Below are 21,613 nucleotides of genomic sequence, written 5' to 3' on the forward strand. Positions count from 1 at the left end.
TCTCTCCTCTCCATGGCAGTGTGGGCGTGATGCGGAGAACTTTGATCGCTTTTTCACGCGCCACCCCCCAGAGCTGACCCCCCCAGATCAGGAGCTTATAGCCAACCTGGACCAGGAAGAATTCCAAGGCTTCTCATTTGTTAACCCTGAGTACACTCACTCAATCCACTGACCATGCCACATATCACTGGGCTGCACTAGTAATCCCCTACACCTCAGACACACACACACACACACAAAAAAAAAAAAAGTTTAAAAAATCACCATGATGTCATATCCAGGCTGCATTCGGCAGGGTGAAACGTTAAAGAAATAGTAAGGCATTTTGGGAAATGCACTTATTTATCTTCTTTTTGCCAAAGTGAGATGAGTAGGTTGAAATCAGTCTCACTTTACGGTGTTAATTGTGAAGCTAGAGCGCGGGAGGGATTAGCTTCGTTTAGCATAAAGTTTGGCAGCAGAAGGAAACTGCAGGACTCTCTCCAAGCTCCAATTTATGCCTACCAGAAGTAAAGTAACTAATTCGCATGTTTCTCATTTGTTTGATCCATACACAAACATGAATGTTTTCTTTAATGTTTAGCTAACTAAATCTCCACAGCAAAGCAAAACCTTTTTTTCTCTTGAGTTTTTAAAAAGCAGTAGCCTACCTTATCACTGTGATGTGAATGTAATCAAGGAAAAGATTTTTCCATTAGCCGCAGCTGTAGCTCGTGTTTGGTCATAGTTAGAAAATGTTAGCATACTAATATGCTAAACTAAGATGGTGAACATGGTAAACATCATATCTGCTAGGCCTTAGCATGTTAACTTTGTCATTTTGAAGATTTTAGTATGCTGACTTAAGCATTAAGCTCAGAGCACCCCTGGACCCAAGTACAGCCTCCCAAATTTTGTAGTAGTCAACTGCCAGTAAGCATGGTAATAGATTAGCGCACTAGCGGAAGTTTAGCTTGGCTACACCCGTCAGTCACGTGACCCTCACCTTTCTGCTCGAGTCTTTTCCTCTAAAAGCCACACATTAGGTGGGTTTCCATCTACCTGTTTTAATGCACATTTTCAATTTGTGCATTAGAAAACCTGAGTGGAAATGCCACAAATTCGGGGAAAAAACCTTTAAAAAAGTGAAAAAGTCAATGTGTCCATAAACGCAAAATGCAATAAAGTACAATGGAAACAGACTTAGTGAATAAATCATGACTTCAACGTAGATTGACTGAAAAATAGCAGCAGATAAAAACATCAGATCTGTGTGGAGCCATGAGGAGACAATACAAACAAACAAAAATGCTATATTTTATCATGTTTTCTACATTGTTTTTCACCATCTGAAGTTTGACTGTTGCTCTTTTCATTACATCGACTTGTTGCGCCCTCTTCCTCTGTGATGCTTTAATGGCACCCGACTGAAAATTAGCACCACCAGCTGTTTATCTTGATAAACCAGCCTCCTAATAATCACATAACAGAAGAGAATGAAAACACACATTAGTTCGCATTTTCTTTTGCCAGTTTTCTTCTAATTTGATTAAAATCCTATAACCCTGGATATAGTCGTTTTTACATTTCTCCTTGTGCATGAATTGACAAACAAACAAATAAGATAAAACGTCTTCATTAGTGAACTTTACTTCTGGTAGCCATATCTTTGAGGAGAATCAGGTTAACTGTTTGCTCCAGGCTTGCGTCATTATGCAAAGCTTGGCTAATTGCCTCATGACTCCAGCTCTCTATCTAATTTAAAGGAGTGGTATCAATACTCTCATCTGACCCTCGGACAGAAATCAAATAAGCATATCTCTCCACCATGCCAAACTATTCCTTTCAGTAACGTTCAGATGGAAATGCAGACAGGTGCTCAAATGCTAACAGTCAGGAGAAATAATCAGATATTCATGTGTCAAGTTGCCAGTAGGAGACTAGTCTGGTTTCCAGCGGTGACACTGTTTTCATTTTACTGTGGATGAACATGTCACGCTCCACTGCTGCTCTCATATCAGCTTTACTGGCTGTATCTCTATCTTTATCCCTGAATGCTGCCCGGCTGCTCACACCAGCAGGTTCATGTTAGAGTCCGACATCAGGACCCACCTGAACCTGGCCTGTCCGTGTGTCACCCTCCCTGTAATTGCATATTGACTATGACGACCTTTCAGTAATATATTGATGAGTGTACTATGATCACATATTGGTAATATTCATACAGTGGAAGTGAAAACTGACCAGTTGCTTTGCTATGATTGTTTTGAATACTAATCAGTTTCCTAATGTTGACTTTACTTTTGTCTATAGGACCAAATACTTCTTCACTTTATGTTCAGTCAGTGTTGTGGTGAGCTTATCTGATTTCATGCTGATTTCATTTTTAACCAGTTGGAGGATAGAAGTCTTTACACATGCAACAGTGTAAGCCTGCGACAAGTTAAGAGGTTTTTGACTGAACGGTCATTACTTTTCTCCTGATTCATTACTGAAAACATTCACCACATTACACTGTGTTTTTAATGACAGAGGACATATCTCTTAGCTTGTAAACAACCTTCTGTGGAGAATTTCACATATGACGAAGCCCTGTAGAGTCTTGTGAGCTCACAGAAACAGGATGTCCAAAAGTGCCAAAATAGGGTTCAGAATCATGAAAGTGTGGACAAATATTGTCCTCAGCAACTGTGATGAAGGGCAGCCATCTTGTGCCATTTTGCAGTACATGTATAATTATTAGAATATGCATTTTAGCTTATCTGTTCTCCAACAATACAATACAATACACTTGGAAAGTCATTTTCATATATAAAATGAACTGTCTGAGAAGACGTGTGTTTCATTGTGTGGCAGGTTGTATTTTCCTTTTGTAACTGTGTATCGATGCAGGGTAGTAACAATGTGTCAAATCTTGTTCTTTGAGCTTGTATCAAAAATGTAGGCGGCAACAGGGCGACATCAAAGAGTTGTTTCTGATATACAAAGATGCTCGCTGATTTAAAAAAAATAAAGAAAGAAAGAAAGAAAAAGACTGATTCTGGCAGGTGGAAAAAAGTGAGAGTTATTGTGGTGATGGTAACAATGATGAATCAGCGATGGCATAACGAGATATATAATGGAGAAAAAATATATTGAATTCTATATCGGAGAGCTATTTGGATAAATTGTTCTGAATGAGAGAGATGCTTCTGTGGATTGTGTAATTGTCTTGTATGACTGGAAACTGATAATATACTCACTGGTGCCTACCAGACTACTTCTGCTGTGTCTGCCTTGTTACTGCTGCTACACCCAAATATAATATAATGTAACACTTCAAAGAAACAGTTCAACATTTTTGGGATCTACATTTGTTTGGTTTCTTGCTAAGAGTTTGGTGTGAAAATGAATTCCACTGTCATATCTCTCTCATGTAGCTAAGATACAGCCAGGAGACAGCTAGCTTAGCTTAGCATAAAAATTGGAAACAGGAGGAAGTTGCACGCCTGGCTAAAAGTTAGGTTATTTCTTGTTTGTTTGATTTGTACAAAAACATTTGGTTTGTTTAAAGGTTAAACACTGGACTATTTCTTTGCCTGGCTAGCTCCCTCTGCTTTCAGTCTGAATGCTAAGCTAATAATCGCCTGGCTGTAGCTTCATTTAAGGCACTGACATGAGAACGGTATGATTGTCTCATCTAACTCTAAGCAAGAAAGCAAATAAATGTATAAGCAGTATATAAACACTTCATAAGTTGTTTGTAACACACTACAATGTAGTTGTAAGCAGATATTAGGGTATTTTGTGTTAATGCAAGTGTTTAATGCAACGGTTAAAATTCTCCCATGAAGCATCCTGAACGAGACTGTCCTGTACAAACAAAACAAACAAAAAAACGAGCCCATAGCTCCTCTGTGCCAGCAGCTTGTTACGACCCATAGTTCTGTTTTATTGTCGACTGACCTCTAGCGACCAAAGCAATGACGGGAGCAGAGTAGGAAGTCGGCTCACGCAGTATAGAAAATGTTAGGCAGCGGTCGGGGTGGATGAACTGGGTCGACAGGTGGTGGATGGAAACAGGTTATTTCCTGTTTGTTTCATTCTTTCTTTATTAATGACCGTTCCACAACCATAACGTCATGTTTATCACTGTCACCATGACGACAAAGGTCCTCTAACCTTAACGAAGTACTTATAAACCAAGCCACGATCTTTTCCTATACCTTACTAAGTAGGTTTTCCTATGGGTCGTGTTCCAGGGTGGGGACAAATTACTTATATGGTCCTTTTAAGTTGGAGGACTTACTGTCCATAACTGGTGTTCCTTCAAGCTGAAATATTTACAAAATTTAGAGTGGTAAACTAGAGTCCAAATCTTTCATTCTTGGCCCCAGAAATAGTCTGAAAAAAAAACTTACTCAGTGGTCATGGAATGAGAAAAGCATTTATAAAGTAATNCTTACTTATATGGTCCTTTAAGTTTAAGTTCATTCTTGGCCCCAGAAATAGTCTGAAAAAAAAAACTTAACTAAAGGTCCACTTACTAAATTTTCAGCTAAGTTTACAGCTACATCTGATGGCCCCTCATCAACAGATGGTGCTCAGTGGTCATGGAATGAGAAAAGCATTTATAAAGTAATACTTAATATGTAAGATGAATATAATAAACAAATACTTCATATTTTGAATTTATGTAAATATAGTTGTAATGGTGCTAAATTCATCAGGGGTTTATACGCCAGTTTGGGATGCTCCACGGGTCTTAAAGTTGTTGTCAGATACATTAATCAACACTAAAGTGTCTCTATATCTGCTTACAGATAATTGCATTAAAGCTAAAGTTATCAGCCATTTATTAATTGGTATATGCTGCTTATAAAGGCTACATAGAGGGGGTTAAAATAAAGTGTAAATCACAAAACAAACAAACACACGCAGCATCGTCACACACGCCTCATACACAATAATGAGCTGAATTAGTGGTAAATTCGTGGACCAGTGGTAGAGATGGGAAAGTTTGCAACCCCTCCTCATTTCAGCTGGAAGCCCTGTGATGAGACAAAAGGAGGAGGTAGGAACCTAAACGCTTTGTGTGATGTGTGTAATGTGTGTTGATACATGTGTCTTGCCTGAGGCTCACTGCTTCACTTCCCCGTGTGAAATCCTTTCCGGTTGTGGTTTGGTCTGCAGCTGGTCTGTTTTATCGATCCTCGTCTGTTCTGTACTAGAACATTTCCTCTCTCTGGCTTTAGAAGTTTGTCTTGGATCTTCCTGCACCTGTGCTGTTGAAATGTTTCGGGTGGGTCTTTTCCATATTTGACTGTGTCGCTGGGTTTGTCGCCACGGTGTGTTTGTTCTTTGTCGACTTTCTTCCCCCCAGTCTTGTATGGAATCAGTGGTGTGTTTTTCTGAGTCCAGACTAATTGTGGTGCCACCATTTACAGATTATCAGAGGTGTGGACTAGACTGAATTTAGACTTTACAAAATCAAAAAACACATGCCATTCAACTAAAGTATGCAAGGATAATCATCAAAAATGTACTGAAAGTATTAAAAGTAGAAGTATTCAGTATGCAGAAAAATGGCCCCTGTGACCATGTTACATTATATGTGTACACAGCATTTTACGGTTGTAGTCATTGAGTTAGAGCTCATTTTAAAATATATTTTATATAACTATGCTTACTTTCATTATGGATTAACCCCCTGACTATGTTTATCAATTAGTCAATTATTGATTATTAAGTAATGATTGTTTGGTTTGTAAAACTTAATTAAAATAGTGACAAATGCCTTTAAAAATGACTTAAATGATCATCATAATAGTTGCCAGTTAATTTTCGACTAATGGTTTCTACTGTACTTGTATACACTGTAAGTTTAAACTTTGTCAAAGCGTCATATTCATATTTTATAAGCTCTTCATATGTTTTTTTATGCAAAAATCTTAATTAGCAAAATAACTAGTAGCTAAAGCTGTAAGATAAATGTACTGGAATAAAACATACAATGATTTCCTCAGAAATGCAGTGGAGTAGAAGTATAAAATATCAATTGAAAATATTTAAAGCACAAGTATTTCAAATTTGTACTTGAGTAATTGTACTTGTTATATTCCATCACTGCTTGTGACTCCCTGGGACGTAAGACTCTTATTCTGGAAGGACTTCAGTCCCTCCCCAAGCCCAAAGATTAAAGCTGAACATACCAATATTTTTAGATTAATAATTTACTTAAAATGCAGTAATACACTTTGATTTAATCCAACAGACTTGAGACTTGTCTTGCAAAACAATCACTTTGTCCCACCTCTGCAGATGATTAAAATGTCTTTGTTTGCTGAAACAGTCAACTTCCCTCGCCTCCTCCTCTATTCTTCATCTTTGTGCTTCTATGAGACGGTTGTTCTTTTTGCTTGTTGTCAACCTTGTTCTTTTCTAAACTGTCTTTTTAACGCTGTACAAATCAACTCTAAGTTTGTACTTCTAACACTTTCCCTCTCCTTCTCTTCTCTCTGCGACAGAAATCTCGCTGTGACGTCGGCAACTTTGACAAGGAGTTCACAAAGATGGCGGTGGAGCTGACGCCCACAGACAAGCTGTTCATCATGAACCTAGACCAGAACGAGTTTCAAGGCTTCTCCTACACCAACCCCGAATTTATTATACAAGTCTGAGGAGTTCCTGTTGGTTAGACGCAGCCCGGACAAGACTTTACTCCAAACCCGAACAGCCCAGTTACATTTCATCCAAGAGTCATCCAGCATCTCATCGGCACCGCCCGGACTCACACCAATCATACACACACACACACACACACACACATAAAAATCCTCAAACTCATCCCCCGCCAACGTCTACACTGGACAGTAATGAATATCATAAACATACATACTCACATTTAAAGACACACAAGCAGCACGATGAAATACAAACCTAGATGGCTTCAGCTGCTGGTTGGTCACAGCAGGACTTACTTTGACCACGTGGTAACAGGCCAATTTCCCGAAGAACTCACGGGACCTCGTGCTGAGCAGGTCAATACAGCGGCTGACGATCAAGAGCCACAGCGTATGTGTAACTGTGTGTATGTGCTCTATCGATCGGCAACAGCGTGTGTTTGTTTACTTGATTTCCCTCTCTTCGGCCTGTAAAAGTTGCGTCATGAACATTCCATGATCAATATGTCATGTATGTGCTCACACACATACAGACACACACACACACACACACACACACACACACACACACACACACACACACACACGAACGAACACAAACACACACGTTTCTGCATAGGCTGCGGTTTGGAGGGAAGGAAGGTTTTGAATTATGAAAGTCCAAGGCCCTGTTCATCAAATGTGGCTTATTTAATTCAGGCTTACATGCTGTTATCAGGCTAAAAATAATCCTGTTTATTCTCATGCAGCTAATTTGGTTCTTTGAAAGCAGCGTGAAGATTGGTTTGGTTTGTTAATCCTTGTGCTGGCCTGTTGTACGATTTAGGTGTGTTGGGATCCCTCCCTGCATGCACTGGGACAGTAGCCTCATGGACATCAGTGTCATTTAAGGCACACTCCTGCATTTTACTGCCGTTAATAATTTCTACATGGTGCTCCAAAGTTTTTCCACGCTTTCATCGCTGTTGAATTAGATATGATGAGTGAGTGTGGTTAGACTGTGAGTGATGTCGGTGCTCGAGCGGAGAGGTTCTCCCCAACTGACGTGCGAGAGACTTCTGATAAAAGCAAACAGGCCTGCTGCAAAACGAAACCTCACTCCTTAAGAAGCAGATTTAAATGCATGAACTGTTTTCAGCAATCCAAGCTCTGCAGTTAATCATTGAAGAAGTTTTAGTCTTTAAATTACAAATTCCCATTTTAATGGAAAATGTTATTGGTCTTTAATAGTTAGAATTTTTTTGCTGAGTTTGTCTTTTTGTTCACAGTGTCTCAAAAACTGGGTTGATTCTTTTTTTTTTTTTGTCACAAACTTGTATTTTCTCTTAGCAATACTGATGATTTCTCAAATGATAATCAGTATTCTTTCATTATAAAGCTAAGTGAGACATTTGAATATAAAAATGAGCTCATATGTGGGATTCCCCCTCAATGCAATATCCTTTCTGAAGAAGAAAGGATGCTAATATTGCTAATTGGCTAAAAAGTTAAAAAATAAGGAGTTAAAAGATATACTATAAAGAGATACTGTATCTATTCTGTGTAAATTGTCCACCTGCTAAAAGGACAATGAAACCCTGGCAACACCTAAGTCAAGCTAATTACATCAATAGGCCATAAAAGTGCAAAGTCCACATGTAATGAATATCTGCTTTTGTGTAACTGAATTTACCTTTCGCTCTGATTACAATCTCAGCTTCTAATATTGGTGCGGCAGGTCCAGTATTCTCCCTTCAGCCTGAACAGATACAGCGAGGTCTAAAAAGAGAAAAGGCGAAAGATTTAAAACAATAAAACACCTTCCAGGCTTAACTGGCTGCGCAAATGCAACTTATCACCCTCATGGTGTCTTACCTGAAGTAGAAAATATGTACAAATACATGAAAACAATTGTTAAAATCACCTCAGATCTTAAAAAAAGTCAAACATACCTGCCAAAGTGAAGAAGGTTTCCAGGTGAGGAGGGGGGAAACCAGAGCAGGAGGGTTAAGGGTGCAGGGCTAAGAACCTTGAGTCAGGGGTGCGTTCAAGGACTGTTGCTCTATCACACATGCACTGTTGCTCTAACAAGAGTTCCAGATACATTTCCAGACAGCTTCAAAGAACCAAAAAAAATCCAGAGTCATATTTTCCACGTATGAAGAACAGGGCCCTGATTTATAACCTCATGTCTAAGTTAGTCCTGAACTTAGTCTTAAGCACGTCTCGTCTTCCAAACTGATGCAAAAAAAAAAGAAAAAAAAAAGGAAAGAAATTCCCCAAATGCCTGTTTGGCAGTGATATTTAAAAATGTCTCTGTCTTTTTTCTCTTGCTTAATCTCTCTCTTTCTCTTCTCTATGGCACTGTGTATGCAGTGGGTTAGTGCTGTGTAGGCCTATACAGTCTTTGTGGTGCAGCTCCTCTATGCATGCCATATTTGTTGGTACAGTAGTTCTCTAAGATTTGCTTTCGACATCGTGGAGGTGAGAAACTCTCGGTGTCTTGAATTTATCGATGCAAGTCAGTTTTATGATATCCATGCTCAGATCAAGTTTTAGTTTCCACTCTGGATGCTGCGTACGCTATCTCTGATAATGTCGAAAATGTGCGCGGCTAAAGAGTTTGCTTTAAAAAAGCACGGAGCAAAGACTGTTTGGCTGTGTGTTAAATGAACATATAAAATAGATGTAATTATTCTGTATGACTTGTGTTTCTGTGTATGTGTAAATAGGAATGGGATCTAGAGCTAGATGTGGTTTCCATGCAATGACGCACTTCCTCACACCCCATCTCCCTGTCTCTCTGCTCTTTACCCCTGCCAGCACTCTCAGCTTTTACTTTGTTCTCCAATTTTATCTCTCCCCTTTCTCCTCCTCTTCCTCTTCTCCTTTCCTTCAATCTTAATTTGATCTCTTTTTCCTTCTCTGCTTCTCCCCTTTCTGCGGCTCACATTCACATCGGTAAATTTTAATGAGAAGGAACTGGGAAATGAGATTGGCAAGACAAGAGGGAGAAGGGAAAAGAGGGGAGAATAAAGTGTTTACTATGCAAAAGGCAGGAGAAGAAATAGAAAGAGGATGAGGAGAAGAGGGCAACTTTTATAAAGCAACCTGAGGAGATGGTGTAACAGGACAGTATTCATGTGTTGCATGCGCCGTCTTTACCTGCGCGTGTGAAACACCTCCAATATGATACCTACATTAAAATGACTTATCATAATACCATTTCAGTAACTCTGGCTCCTGTCTTTTACTTTGAAGGGTTGTACACAACAGCCAGTAGTGAAGGAAGTATTCAGATCCTTTACTTAAAAGTACTAATATCATACTGTAAAAAACTTAATTGCGAGTTAAAGTGCAGTGAAAATGTTATTGAAGTAAAGGTATGTAAGTAAAATCAGGAAAATGTACTTAAAAGTTACAAAAGTAAAAGTATGCACTGCAGTAAATGGCTCCTGTGACTTCCATGCTATTATATATTATATTATTGTAATATTATAACTCAAGCATCAATGCATAAGCAGCATTTTGTGGTTGTAGGTTGGAGCTAATCTTATACACAAAGCTGTAAAGTCTGTAAAACTTCTGAGAAATGCTCATCACAATTACCCAGAGCCCAAAGTGACACCTTGACACTGTTTGTTTGACAAAGTTATTATTGCAACAAAAAGGTGCAAATCCTCACATTTGCATTGGAGAAGCTGGAACCATGAAATGTTTGTCATTTTTGTAATAGTTGCCAATTTATTTTCTATCAACTGACTAATTGATTATTGAATTAGTCATTTAATTTGTTATGTTCTTGTTCGTAGGCTTCGTTCTCCGGCAAAAATGTTCATATTCACCAGCAGCAGATCTCACTGTCGTGAGGGTTTGCTTAGCCAACATTAGTCAGTAGAGCAGTCTCAAGTCTAGGGCGCTGTCATGTGATGAAAATGTATAAGGGTATGTGAACTTCCAACAGAAGAAAAGAATTTTATTTATTTAGTTTTAAATAATAGGCCATCATTTTTTGGGGATTTTGATTGCTTTGTCGTCTTCACACATACTTGCTCACTTTATATTCAAACCCTTAAATATTCATATTCTCATTTATTCTTTTATTCATTCAGATGAAGGGGCCCCACAGGGCTCCTTCCCCATTTTCTGGTGGATTTAATCCAGATGAGGATATTAATATGAAGGACATGAAGGCCTAATGAGTAAACAGCCGTGATATCAGCCACAAAGCTCCAGAGATATCAATATCTCTGTAATATCTCTCTTATATAAAGTGTAAAAGACTTTCCACAACTATTAATATTTTACCAAAGTCACTTTCATGTAGGAGCCAAATATTAAAAACACCATTATTCAGTCCAACATTCCCTGTCCAAAGAAAATAGAAATATAGCTTAGCTGCAAAATATTTTACATTCAAGATTTGATAAATTCATAAAATATTTATTTATCTAAACAATAAATGCAAGTCTTGAAAAACAAGACAACATCACTATGAGTACCTAAAGTACTCATAGTGATGTTGTCCTAATTGCTGGGTTCAGAATTGACCTGGTGTGGGTCAGTATAACACAGATGTAATAATGGGTAAAAGATTTGCTCCTGACATGTTTCATGACATATAAAAATATTTTTGCTTGGAATAATAATTTGTGTCTGATATGTTTATTTCGCAAAAAGGTTTCTTCTCCTTCCCTGGAAAATCCAGCAAATTTCATTTCAGATGTTTGACAGAGGCTGTTTCCTACTTCATTCAAATGTATTTTGTCAGTGTGTGTGGGCTGGAGGCTTCAAGTTTCCACATCACACTTGTGTAAGTTGCATACTGGATAATGATTGGCCTCTGAACTAGTTGTGATGTCACAAAATCCCGCTCCTACAAACAGTGTTCAACTCAGATTGAAACTTTCCCTCTTGAGCATGAAAACAGACTTCTAGTGTCAAACTCTGCTCATCACTCTGGTCAGAGAAACTCAAACAGCCAAGTGAAATAACAATAAGCAAAACACATATTTGAGTGGAGGGGGACTTTAACTTTAGCAAGTGGGTTCCCACAGTAAACTGAAAATAACACAAAAAGTGGGTACATTGTTTTTGGGTAAAGTTACTCTGGTATGATGGAGGCCCACACTGGGTCAGTATTGAACCTAATCACTTATAGTCTGTACTGTCGCTGATTTAAAAGGCCAAAAGATTATTTGCGATACAGTGTTTTCTTTAATATAATTGAACATATTTTACATACATAAACGTTTTGAATACTTCTTTCACCACTGGATTGTATGAGGTTACATATTGTACAGGGTTTGTTTTTCTGGTCTATTCGGGGGGACATTATAACCACTGTGCAGCTGCTGAACTGTTGGTCAACACTGCGCACTGATTCAGATGTAGGCTACTGGTTTCAGGAACACACAGGCGACCGGAGGGCGGGATTATCCTGCAGTTTACTGTCATGCAGAGTTGATGTACGATAAACTAGATCGTGTCCAGATGAGCTTTGCTGCCGCCGCTGCTGCTGCTGATGCTGCTGATGATTTCTGGATTGTTTTATCCAGGATGTTGGCTTTTCCACTTTTCGCCCCTCGGGCCTGGGTTCCTCTCTGATTTTTTACTTTGTGATTTTTGACAACACATCCACATCCCGTGGTCCTGGGTCTGCGGCCCTGACATGGAAACGTCCCAGCTCTGTAGAGTTATGAAGGCAGTTTAGTGAAAAATGACCCGTCCCTAAACCTGCACAGTTTTTCACCTATGCGAGTTTAGCGCAGGTTGCAGAAGATGCGCACAAAATCGGAGTTTCCGTCACTTTCAGCCGACTGGATCCACACAGAGAGAAGACACCGGGGAAAAGTTTTCAGCAGTTTCTGAACCCCGCCGGTCTGTCCACTGGAGGTCTCCGGGAGGAGCGGGAAGAGGAGGCTGGGCCGACATGAGGCTGTGTAACCGGGGTGTGATGATGCTGCTGACCACGGCGGGGGCTTTCTGCGCCTTCAGCCTCATGACCATCGCCGTGGGCACGGACTACTGGCTGTACTCCCGCGGGATGTGCCGCTCCAAGAACCTGAACGACAACGAGACCGTCCGCAAGAACGAGGAAGTCCTGACCCACTCCGGTCTGTGGAGGACCTGCTGCACGGAGGGTAGGAAACACACCACTCCTGCATGTTGCCTGAATTTACAGGTCTCACCATTGTGCAAAAAAACCCTTATCATAATTGTTATTTTACAATAGTCTGTATTTCTATGATGATCTTGCAGCACGAACTAAATAAAAATATTGGTCAGTTGTAGTTAAGTAAAAGAAGCAATACTACATTATTAAATACTCTAGGAAACTTATGCACCCCACGAAAAGTTAATAAGTACAACGAGTATCGGGTATTATTAGCAAAATGTTCTAAAAGTATCTAAAGTAAAGCAGGTAAATGCCGCTGCCAGTGTTGTAGTATTATAGATTTTGTCAGTGCATTATTCTTATTTAACTTTTACATAGCATTTAGCAGTTGGGGCTTTTTTTAACAATTGTATTTGCTGTCCCGTTGTTTAATTAATTGTGTAAAATAACTACTAATGATAAATAACTGAAGGTGCAATGTTCCCCTGAATTGCAGCAAGTACACGCGATATCTTTCTATGTATAATGTAATGCTATGAAACACTATGTATAAAGTAATGACATGGAAATACTAATAGTGCTTAGTTACACTCCACCATTGAGAGCACCCACCTGATAGCAATAGTGTTGACAAAATGTTTTACAAATAAAACAAAGTTTAAAAGAAACTTGTAACTGTTTAGCTAGTAAATAAGAAAGTCAAATTTATTCAAATAATATATTTCAAAAGCAGAGTAACAAAGTGCTTCACAAGTGCCCAAAAAAATATGGCACTATAAATTTTTGTCAAACATAGAGAATTGAAAATAAAAAAGAAACAACATAAAACCATTGAGGTGATAAGTTATAGAAATGCGACTGAGAGCTGATCTCATACTCCACTAACCAAAACCAAACATTATCTCTATGGGGGAAACTGATTTGTTAAGCACTGAAAGTCTCCTGCAGAGCATCCCATTAATTTTTTGATTAATGGCAAGATTCAAGAGGGTGCATCTCAGAGAGCGAGGGAGGAGTTTAATTCCTGGATATGTGATATGATGAAATGAAATGATCAATTATTCATTGCTTTTTATATAGCGCCTCTCTTTGTCTTGCTTCATACCCCCTGTTTGCTTTGCTTTGTTAATTTTCTGAGATGTCCAGCTCTTTTATTTATGCCTCACTTCCATCCCTGTGTTCCTCTCAGCCCCTCCCTCCCCTGCTGCTCCACTATCTCTTAGCTCCAAAATGGTTTAATGGAGAGGTAACAAAGCATGCAGAGGACATCAATGCCTCAACAGTCCTGTGTGTTTGTGTGTATGTGTCTATCAGTCTGCATCACACAAAGCCACCTGCAAGCAGACAGACACAAAGATGGAAAGCTGAAAGTCGGTTGTGTACTTTTCATACACTATCTTTATTAGAAACTTGTTTGATTTAATTCTAAAATAAATAGTGACATGACAGGAAACAAAGATAGAGACGTAGATAAAACATAAAAATAGAAGAGGTCAGCACTACAGACAGACATTTACAATGGGATACCGTTAGTATCTTCCAGAATGAAGTCACTGTAAAGCTTGGTTACTTGCATGTCAAGCAACAACAAAACTGTCCCCCTGAAGTAAGAGTTTGATTAAAGACTAATGATACTAAGCTGCAAATGCTCAGAAAGTATCTATTCTCGCTGAGAGTAAGGGAGAGGTCCTAGTTTCACATGTGACCTCATCTCTCCTGACAATAGTTTGAATAAATGCTTTCTCCATCGTGGGCTTTGCTCTCTGACCTGTTCACCGCGGCCGAGTTGTAGCTACTGAATGAGTTTGGTTTTGGTAACCATGGTGACTGAGTCACATCATCAATACTGTTCAATCAGTGCAGCACATAGGGACATATTCATCAATATATCCCTGTGTGTGCAAATGTTGAAAGGCATTACATGACCAAAGGATAGTGAGAGCAGGAGACAAACAGTCCAGCTGGTTTCTGAATCCTCACAGGATGAAAGTCAACATCAAAATATATCAGAGGCGTTACAGGTGATTATGGTGACAGTCTGTGTGTTCGCCAGCTTGATGGTTGGTGGGACTAATAAGTGTTGGTGATGTTGGTGATGGTTTGGATTCATCAACATAAAGTGCCAGGAGATGTTTCCTATAGTCAACTGTCAGGACCTGAGCAGCGTATATTTAAATATATATAAATATAAAGCAATAGACTGACCTAAATTATTTCTTAGCAATAACACTTATAATAAACAACATAAAAACTTCATGGCTTAAACGATGTGAGGAGGAAAATCAGTCAAATCAGTGTGATAAAAGGTCACAAGCAGGCACTGGTTCATGTTAAAGGGTCACAAGCCAAACAAAGCTGGGAGCCACTGGCTGAAATCAACTGTAAGTATAATTAGAATATGCCATTGCTTCTGTTATGTGCACACATGATGTTAAAGGATGCTCTTCCTGTGGCAACTCATTAGAAGATGTCACAGTTCAGAGAAATATTATTCTCGATCCTCTGACTTCTCTGGGCTCAGGCAGAGACCCTCATATGCATAATATCCAAAGCAAAATAGATAAAGCGTTCGCTAGTTAAGGCCTGGAGCCGAATTGTTTCAAGAACAGGAAAAAAAAATCAATACAAAACCCATCAGATGGTAAGCATATTTAACATTTACTGTCAGCAAGTCACTGTTAGAGAGAGTATGCAAAGTGCACTGGGTCAAATTACATACTATGAAGAGTAACGCAGAGCCAAAGGAGTTATTAAATGGATGTACCGTGATATATTCCTCTCTTTGTCTTTCTGCAGGGACGTTTCGGGGTGTTTGCAAAGACATTGATCACTTTGCTGAAGATGGAGACTATGAGCAGGATGCTGCAGAATATTTACTGCGTGGGTAACACAGGAGCGTTTAACTGTGAGATCTGTATGGGATGCGTTGTATGTACCGTGATTGTTACAGTTGACTCAGTGGATCAGTGGACTTCACCCTGGCTAACTTTGTTCAGGTCGTCTGTTTTAAGTCCTCGCTCCTCTTCCTATCCTTAGCTCATTCGGACTTCCAGATTTAAACAAATGTCATACACATTTAAAAATTACATTGTTGCCGTCTTCACCTACACTGTAACACTGGTGCGTTCGTTTAGAATGACCTACATCATAGGTGTCCAGTCTCTAAAAGTTAATCCACACCTCCCAGCCAATCAGAATCCAGAATTTACAGTCACCACGCAAGTGCCGAGTATTCAAATGTTGAATATTCCCCATTTCATTCTCCTCTGTCCTCTTCCTCAGGAGCAGTTCGGGCCTCCAGCCTCTTCCCCATCCTCAGTGTGGGGTTATTATTTCTCGGAGGTGTGTGTGTAGCTGCCAGTGAGTTCTACAAGTCACGCTACAATGTCATTCTCAGCGCGGGTATACTCTTTGTCTCTGCAGGTCAGGAAAAAAAGCACATATGTTCATCACATGTTAACAATCCTCATGTAAAAAAAAAAAAAAAACAAGCAGGTTATTACAAGCCATAGTTATGTTTTTATTGTTTGGTGAAGTCAGGCGTATTACAGTATTACAGCACATAGAGCTACAAAGTCCACGTTAGGTGGAGGAGGTAGGTGTGTGTGGGTGGGTTGACAGAGCGCAGGACTTTCACACAGGAGACTGTTGCTTGTTTCCCATTTCAAAACTGATAATTTTCATTGATTCCGTTAACCGTGACTATTCCATTGTTTCCATTGTTACCATGACAACAAAGGTCCACTCCGATCCGCTCGTATGGCTCATATCTGTGGGTAGGGTCAAGCGACCTCTGTGGTCATGTAGGTAGGAGGATTTTAAAATCTTTTACTTGTTTATAAAACACTTTGTTGTTTTGCACCAGCCTCTATGAATTAGGATGATGGATGAGCCTGTGGCACAAGTCTTTTAGTTTTTCTAAAATGCAGGACTGAAATATTCAGTGGGCCATATTTTAGTTTTTATGCTGCGAGCTGGTGAAGAGCCTGCAAAAAGATCCGGGAGCAGCCTGAAGAGTTGACCCTTTACCCCTTTAGACTAATCTGTGAAGCACTTTGAATTGTACTTACCTGTAAAGTAGCTATACAAATAAAGTTTGATTGATGGATCGTGTCCTTCCCTCTAAACTCTCCCAGGTCTCAGTAACATCATTGGCATCATTGTGTACATATCAGCCAACTCAGGCGACCCCAGCCAGAGCGACAACAAGAAGAGCTACTCCTACGGCTGGTCTTTCTATTTTGGGGCTTTGTCCTTCGTGCTGGCTGAGATGGTGGGCGTCCTGGCAGTGCATGTGTTCATAGAGAAGCACAGGCAGCTGCGCACGAAAGGTCGGCCTTCCCTCATCAAGCCACCCATCTCCCGTAGCTCATCTTACTACCGCAACCGATACTACCAGAACCGCAGCCGCCGATACAGTTACAGGAGCAACCACAGCGCGGGGGACTCCACCTCACACTCTTTTCGAGCGTCCTTGGTGCAAGAGCGAGAGCCGTCCCTCTCCACCGAATCCAAACTCACCGGCATGGCAGCGCCACTGACAGTGGGCTCAGAGTTCATGCTTTACACCTTAACCTCGCCACTCAAAGACGGTAAGATTGACGTGGCTGTGGATGATTTAACTACTGCAGTCGCTCACAACAACACAGACATTCTGCCTGGAAACTGTGCTGCCAACAGAAGGACCACGCCTGTGTGAGCGGAGATGTTCAGTGATAAAACACAAGAGGAACTTGAGTGAGAGGAGAACATTAAATAAGAGGAAATCATCTCACTTCCAGGGTAAAAGAAAGAGGAAAGACTTTGGATATTGGCGTAGAGGAGCATCAACTAATCTGTTTATTTGTAGTCGATGTTTAGTCGATGAGATGTCAGAAAACTGTGAAAAATCCCAATTCCAATTTCCCAGAGCCCAATGTCACGTCTCTAACTAGTTTGTTTTTTCAATTCATAATATTATAAAACAATGAAATTCAGCAAATCCTTATGTTTGAGATGCTGGAATCGGATCAAATGACAAAAACGATTTTTAAATGATCAAAGTAGTTGCTGATTATTTCTGTTAGTCAACTATCATTCAAGCTCTAGACTGAAGCAAACAGTCTCTTTCATCTACTGTTGACAAGGTCTGAGAAACAGAGATGCAGTAAAGAAGAACACAATTTTGAGATCTACTACTTTCTTGCTCTTCGTATGTCACTTTGCTATGCTATTGCATTAGCTGTGTCTACTGTATATCTGTAGTGTGGGTGACTGAGTGTGTATAGTTTTAGGAATGTGTGTGTGAGACACACAATCATGCAGAGAGAGACAGAAATGAGCAGCATCCATTAAAATAAGAAACTATTACATAAAAAAACAAACACACACACATACACCAACACACATACATGTGGGATTGACATAACTATGTCCTGTTCCTGTCCTCCTTTTTGTGGACCTAAGCACAAAATCGAAACCCATTAAATGCATTAAAACGCTATCTGTCTCTCACTGTGTGTGTTTGTGTGTCACAGTGTGTCTTGTGTAAGCATGTGAGCATGCATAAGTGTACCAAAAGGATTCTGCCCATATGGTTGTACCACTGAGTCTCTGTTTACATCAAATAAAGCTCATAAATGAACAGAATCGCTCAAGATGTGCTTCAGAGAGAAACAAGAGTGGTGTGGCATTGCTTCTTTTGTGTCGTACAGGGCATGTCTCAGGTGTCCGTGTGTACATGAGAAAGTGAGAGAGAATATTCAAATATCTGTCCTTGCATAAGTGGGCACAGAAGCAAATGTCCAAGCATAGTGCAAATATATAAACAGGCACAAACAATTTATCAAAATTAATGGATGCCCCTGTACTGCAAAAACATTAAGGCCCTCGTGTGTGAACATGCATGAGTAAGCTGTGTTAGAGACAATGGCAGCGGAACAGCAGGCGGACTAGGAAACTTGATGGGTTACCATGGCAGCGGCGGCGGCATGATTCAGGCAAACATTCAAGGCAGTTGTGCTATTGGATTCAGATCAGGTGAGGCCAGTGAAGTACATCTCATCCATGAACTCATCGTCAAGTTCATGAAAACTAGTTTGAGCCGATTTTGCTTTGTGGCATAGAGCATTATCATGATGGATCATTAGAAGATGGTGAAGGGGTAACAGTCCACTTCACTTCAGAGAACATATTGGGTGGAATGGGTTCTCTCTGTTTTCTCTTCTTTTGCAAGTCTGTGTGTTGTGCTTGTGTTCAGATATATACATGAGAAAACTCTGGCAGCGGTGGGATTCGAACCCACGCCCCCAAAGAGACTGGAGCCTTAATCCAGCGCCTTAGACCGCTCGGCCACGCTACCTGTATAAAACAGGTGTAAGACATCTGATTCCATCGGTCTATATGAAGTTTTTATGTAGGATGTGGTAATAAGTAAGAGTGACATTGAAGGGACACACTGTATAATGTACATATAAATGTAGGATGATAGTTAGTAATGCTTTGCATTGTAGCTGCATCAGTTGATTGATTTATTCATTGACTCAATAAGTGAATGAATATTCATGAATGTACAGTTGGTATGTGCTAAATTCGCACCTGTTGTTAACATGGAAGCCAAAATTATAGAAATAATGGAAAGTGTGGAAAACCTATACAACAAATTTAATAGACACTAAGAATGTATTTTATGTTCTTTGAATATATGACACAACAAACCCATCACATATACTACAGTTGCCTCATCAAGCATACATATCATTGTAGTTTCAAAGACAACCCATCTCCACTCACAACCTAAGTATGAAGTACTATATTAATCACACATGTAATTTCAAGTGAATTTACTTTAATGGTTGTTATAGTTTCTGAGATTTACATGATAAAACCCTGGCAGCGGTGGGATTCGAACCCACGCCCCCGAAGAGACTGGAGCCTTAATCCAGCGCCTTAGACCGCTCGGCCACGCTACCTTATAATGAAATATCAGGAATTATATCCATCACAAATACGGTATGATTTCCATATAGATTTAGATTGAAGGTTGGCTATGTTAAGCATTAAACTGCATCAGGTGATTGATATATTCATTGATTCAATAAGTGAATAAATATTTATTAAATAGTAACGTGCACTTGCCACATACTAAATCAGCATATTGTCATTATGGAGGCCAATTTCTGTCAAAATAGCAAAAAGCTGATGAAAATTTGGTCTCATAGAAATGAAAAACCTAATGTTCAAAACTACTTGATACTAAGAATCTTTTGCAATTTGGAGGCAGCACAGTCATCTCTCACTCATCTCCTAAATCCATAAATCTTGGTCTCCACCAATATGTGAGGGAAATATTTGGATCTTTAGCTAAATGCTTCACTATGATTATTTCATTTGGTTATGGGCAGGTAGTGTACAATAGAGTTATCACAGCTTTTTTTTTTTTTTTCCTTCTCTTTTTTTTTTAACAAAGCAGCTGCCTGCTGCATCTGGAAATGGGGTTGATATTGTATTGTTTTGTATTGCAAATACAGTAAAGTTGGTCAGGCCATAAAACCAATGATCTGAAAACACTAAAATGCTGCTAAGACCTGAGGTGAACTGCAGATCATTCTCTGTCCCCTTTAACACCTAAGAGATGATACATATGACCTGTAATCCCCATCATATACTCTAGTTGCATTATACTTTTTCAATACGCCCATTTAAACCCTGTTCCACAATGGCTTTTGTCCACAGCATGGTACAAGCCCAAACCTACCCCGACCCACTTTCACTTCAAGTCAATGTACATAGCAGCATGGTAGCGTTTATATTATATTATAGGAATTTACGTGATAAAACCCTGGCAGCGGTGGGATTCGAACCCACGCCTCCGAAGAGACTGGAGCCTTAATCCAGCGCCTTAGACCGCTCGGCCACGCTACCTCTGACCGTTCGTAAAAGACCTTTAAAATTGCATTCTGTCTATATGGAGTGTTGAAGTGATTTAACATCTTAAAAATAAATGAAATGATAGAAATGGTCAGATTTTCTATATTGATCATACAAAGTTTTCTACAATTTTCAACGTATACTGCGAGCACGAGGATGTTACAGTTATAGTTACACTTTCAGCATGTATAATGGTGTACGATATTGTTATAGCATGATTCTTGACAAAATCCTGGCAGCGGTGGGATTCGAACCCACGCCTCCGAAGAGACTGGAGCCTTAATCCAGCGCCTTAGACCGCTCGGCCACGCTACCGTTGGCCGTGTGGATTCAGCAACTTGTCCTTGTCGATGCATGTGCAGTGTTGAAACTCTTTCAGTTGGGGAATATGAGTTATATTCACGAGAGGTGAATATGAAAACAGTCCTTTATGCCAAATAACTATTACATTTTCCGTTTTATTCTCCTTTTATCCCAGATGACGACCCTGAAGTTACAACAGGGCTCCTTGACAACGCAATCGAAGAGCCAAAGAACACCAGGAAAACAAGATAGTTCACGAAAGCCTTGCCCTGCTAACACCAACACCAGGGTTAGTACAGGGGGCTTTCTAGAAGTTGCAATGGTCTGGAGCTCAAACAATCTAGGGTTGAGGTCAGGTGTTCTGCCTGCAACATTACTGCCTAAATTTCAAATGATTGTGATTGAGAGTGGGGTGATAATTTGTTTTCTGAGTTTTATTTAATTTAATTTTTTAAAAGCAACCTCTCATGTTTGCACATAGTTATTAGATTTCATGTTCATGTAAATGATAAGTGCAGCAGTTTTACTTACTATGGAGATTTTTAATTGCCTAAATGTTTATAATACTTTGTTGCAAAAATGTATAATGTAAATTTACACCTGCTTACATATATTCATGGTTTTGGGATTCTTACAATATTTGTATATTTTATAGTGTTTATAG

The 21,613-nt window shown here is 39.6% G+C and overlaps 2 protein-coding genes and 4 non-coding genes across 7 annotated transcripts in view; 2 read left to right on the plus strand and 4 right to left on the minus strand.

Moving 5' to 3' along the window:
* The window catches only part of LOC111216674 (protein kinase C beta type-like), a 34,503-nt gene extending 25,612 nt beyond the window's left edge, over positions 1–8,891 (plus strand). The window contains exon 17 of one of the 2 annotated variants that reach the window (XM_022738284.1): positions 6,486–8,891. In XM_022738284.1, the coding sequence (XP_022594005.1) occupies positions 6,486–6,638 (153 nt within the window). In that variant the 3' untranslated portion in view covers positions 6,639–8,891. Of the gene's footprint in view, positions 1–19; positions 3,242–6,485 lie in introns of those variants that run through there. The other variant, XM_022738283.1, reaches the window with a different exon arrangement.
* A 3,661-nt stretch (positions 8,892–12,552) lies between these two features.
* LOC111216550 (voltage-dependent calcium channel gamma-3 subunit-like) lies at positions 12,553–17,437 on the plus strand. The gene is made up of 4 exons (XM_022738077.1): positions 12,553–12,763; positions 15,535–15,618; positions 16,021–16,161; positions 16,875–17,437. The coding sequence occupies exons 1-4, from the start codon at positions 12,553–12,555 to the stop codon at positions 17,435–17,437; spliced, it is 999 nt and encodes a 332-aa protein (XP_022593798.1).
* Positions 17,438–18,996: 1,559 nt separating this feature from the next.
* Positions 18,997–19,078, minus strand: trnal-aag. Its single transcript has one exon. It is a non-coding gene; the product is annotated as a tRNA-Leu (tRNA).
* Positions 19,079–19,606: 528 nt separating this feature from the next.
* Positions 19,607–19,688, minus strand: trnal-aag. Its single transcript has one exon. It is a non-coding gene; the product is annotated as a tRNA-Leu (tRNA).
* Positions 19,689–20,558: 870 nt separating this feature from the next.
* On the minus strand, positions 20,559–20,640 carry trnal-aag. Its single transcript has one exon. It is a non-coding gene; the product is annotated as a tRNA-Leu (tRNA).
* Positions 20,641–20,879: 239 nt separating this feature from the next.
* trnal-aag lies at positions 20,880–20,961 on the minus strand. Its single transcript has one exon. It is a non-coding gene; the product is annotated as a tRNA-Leu (tRNA).
* Positions 20,962–21,613: the final 652 nt, after the last annotated feature.

This window comes from Seriola dumerili, unplaced genomic scaffold, assembly GCF_002260705.1.
Source record: "Seriola dumerili isolate Sdu_G_001 unplaced genomic scaffold, Sdu_1.0 BDQW01000035.1, whole genome shotgun sequence".
NCBI classification, from domain to species: domain Eukaryota; kingdom Metazoa; phylum Chordata; class Actinopteri; order Carangiformes; family Carangidae; genus Seriola; species Seriola dumerili.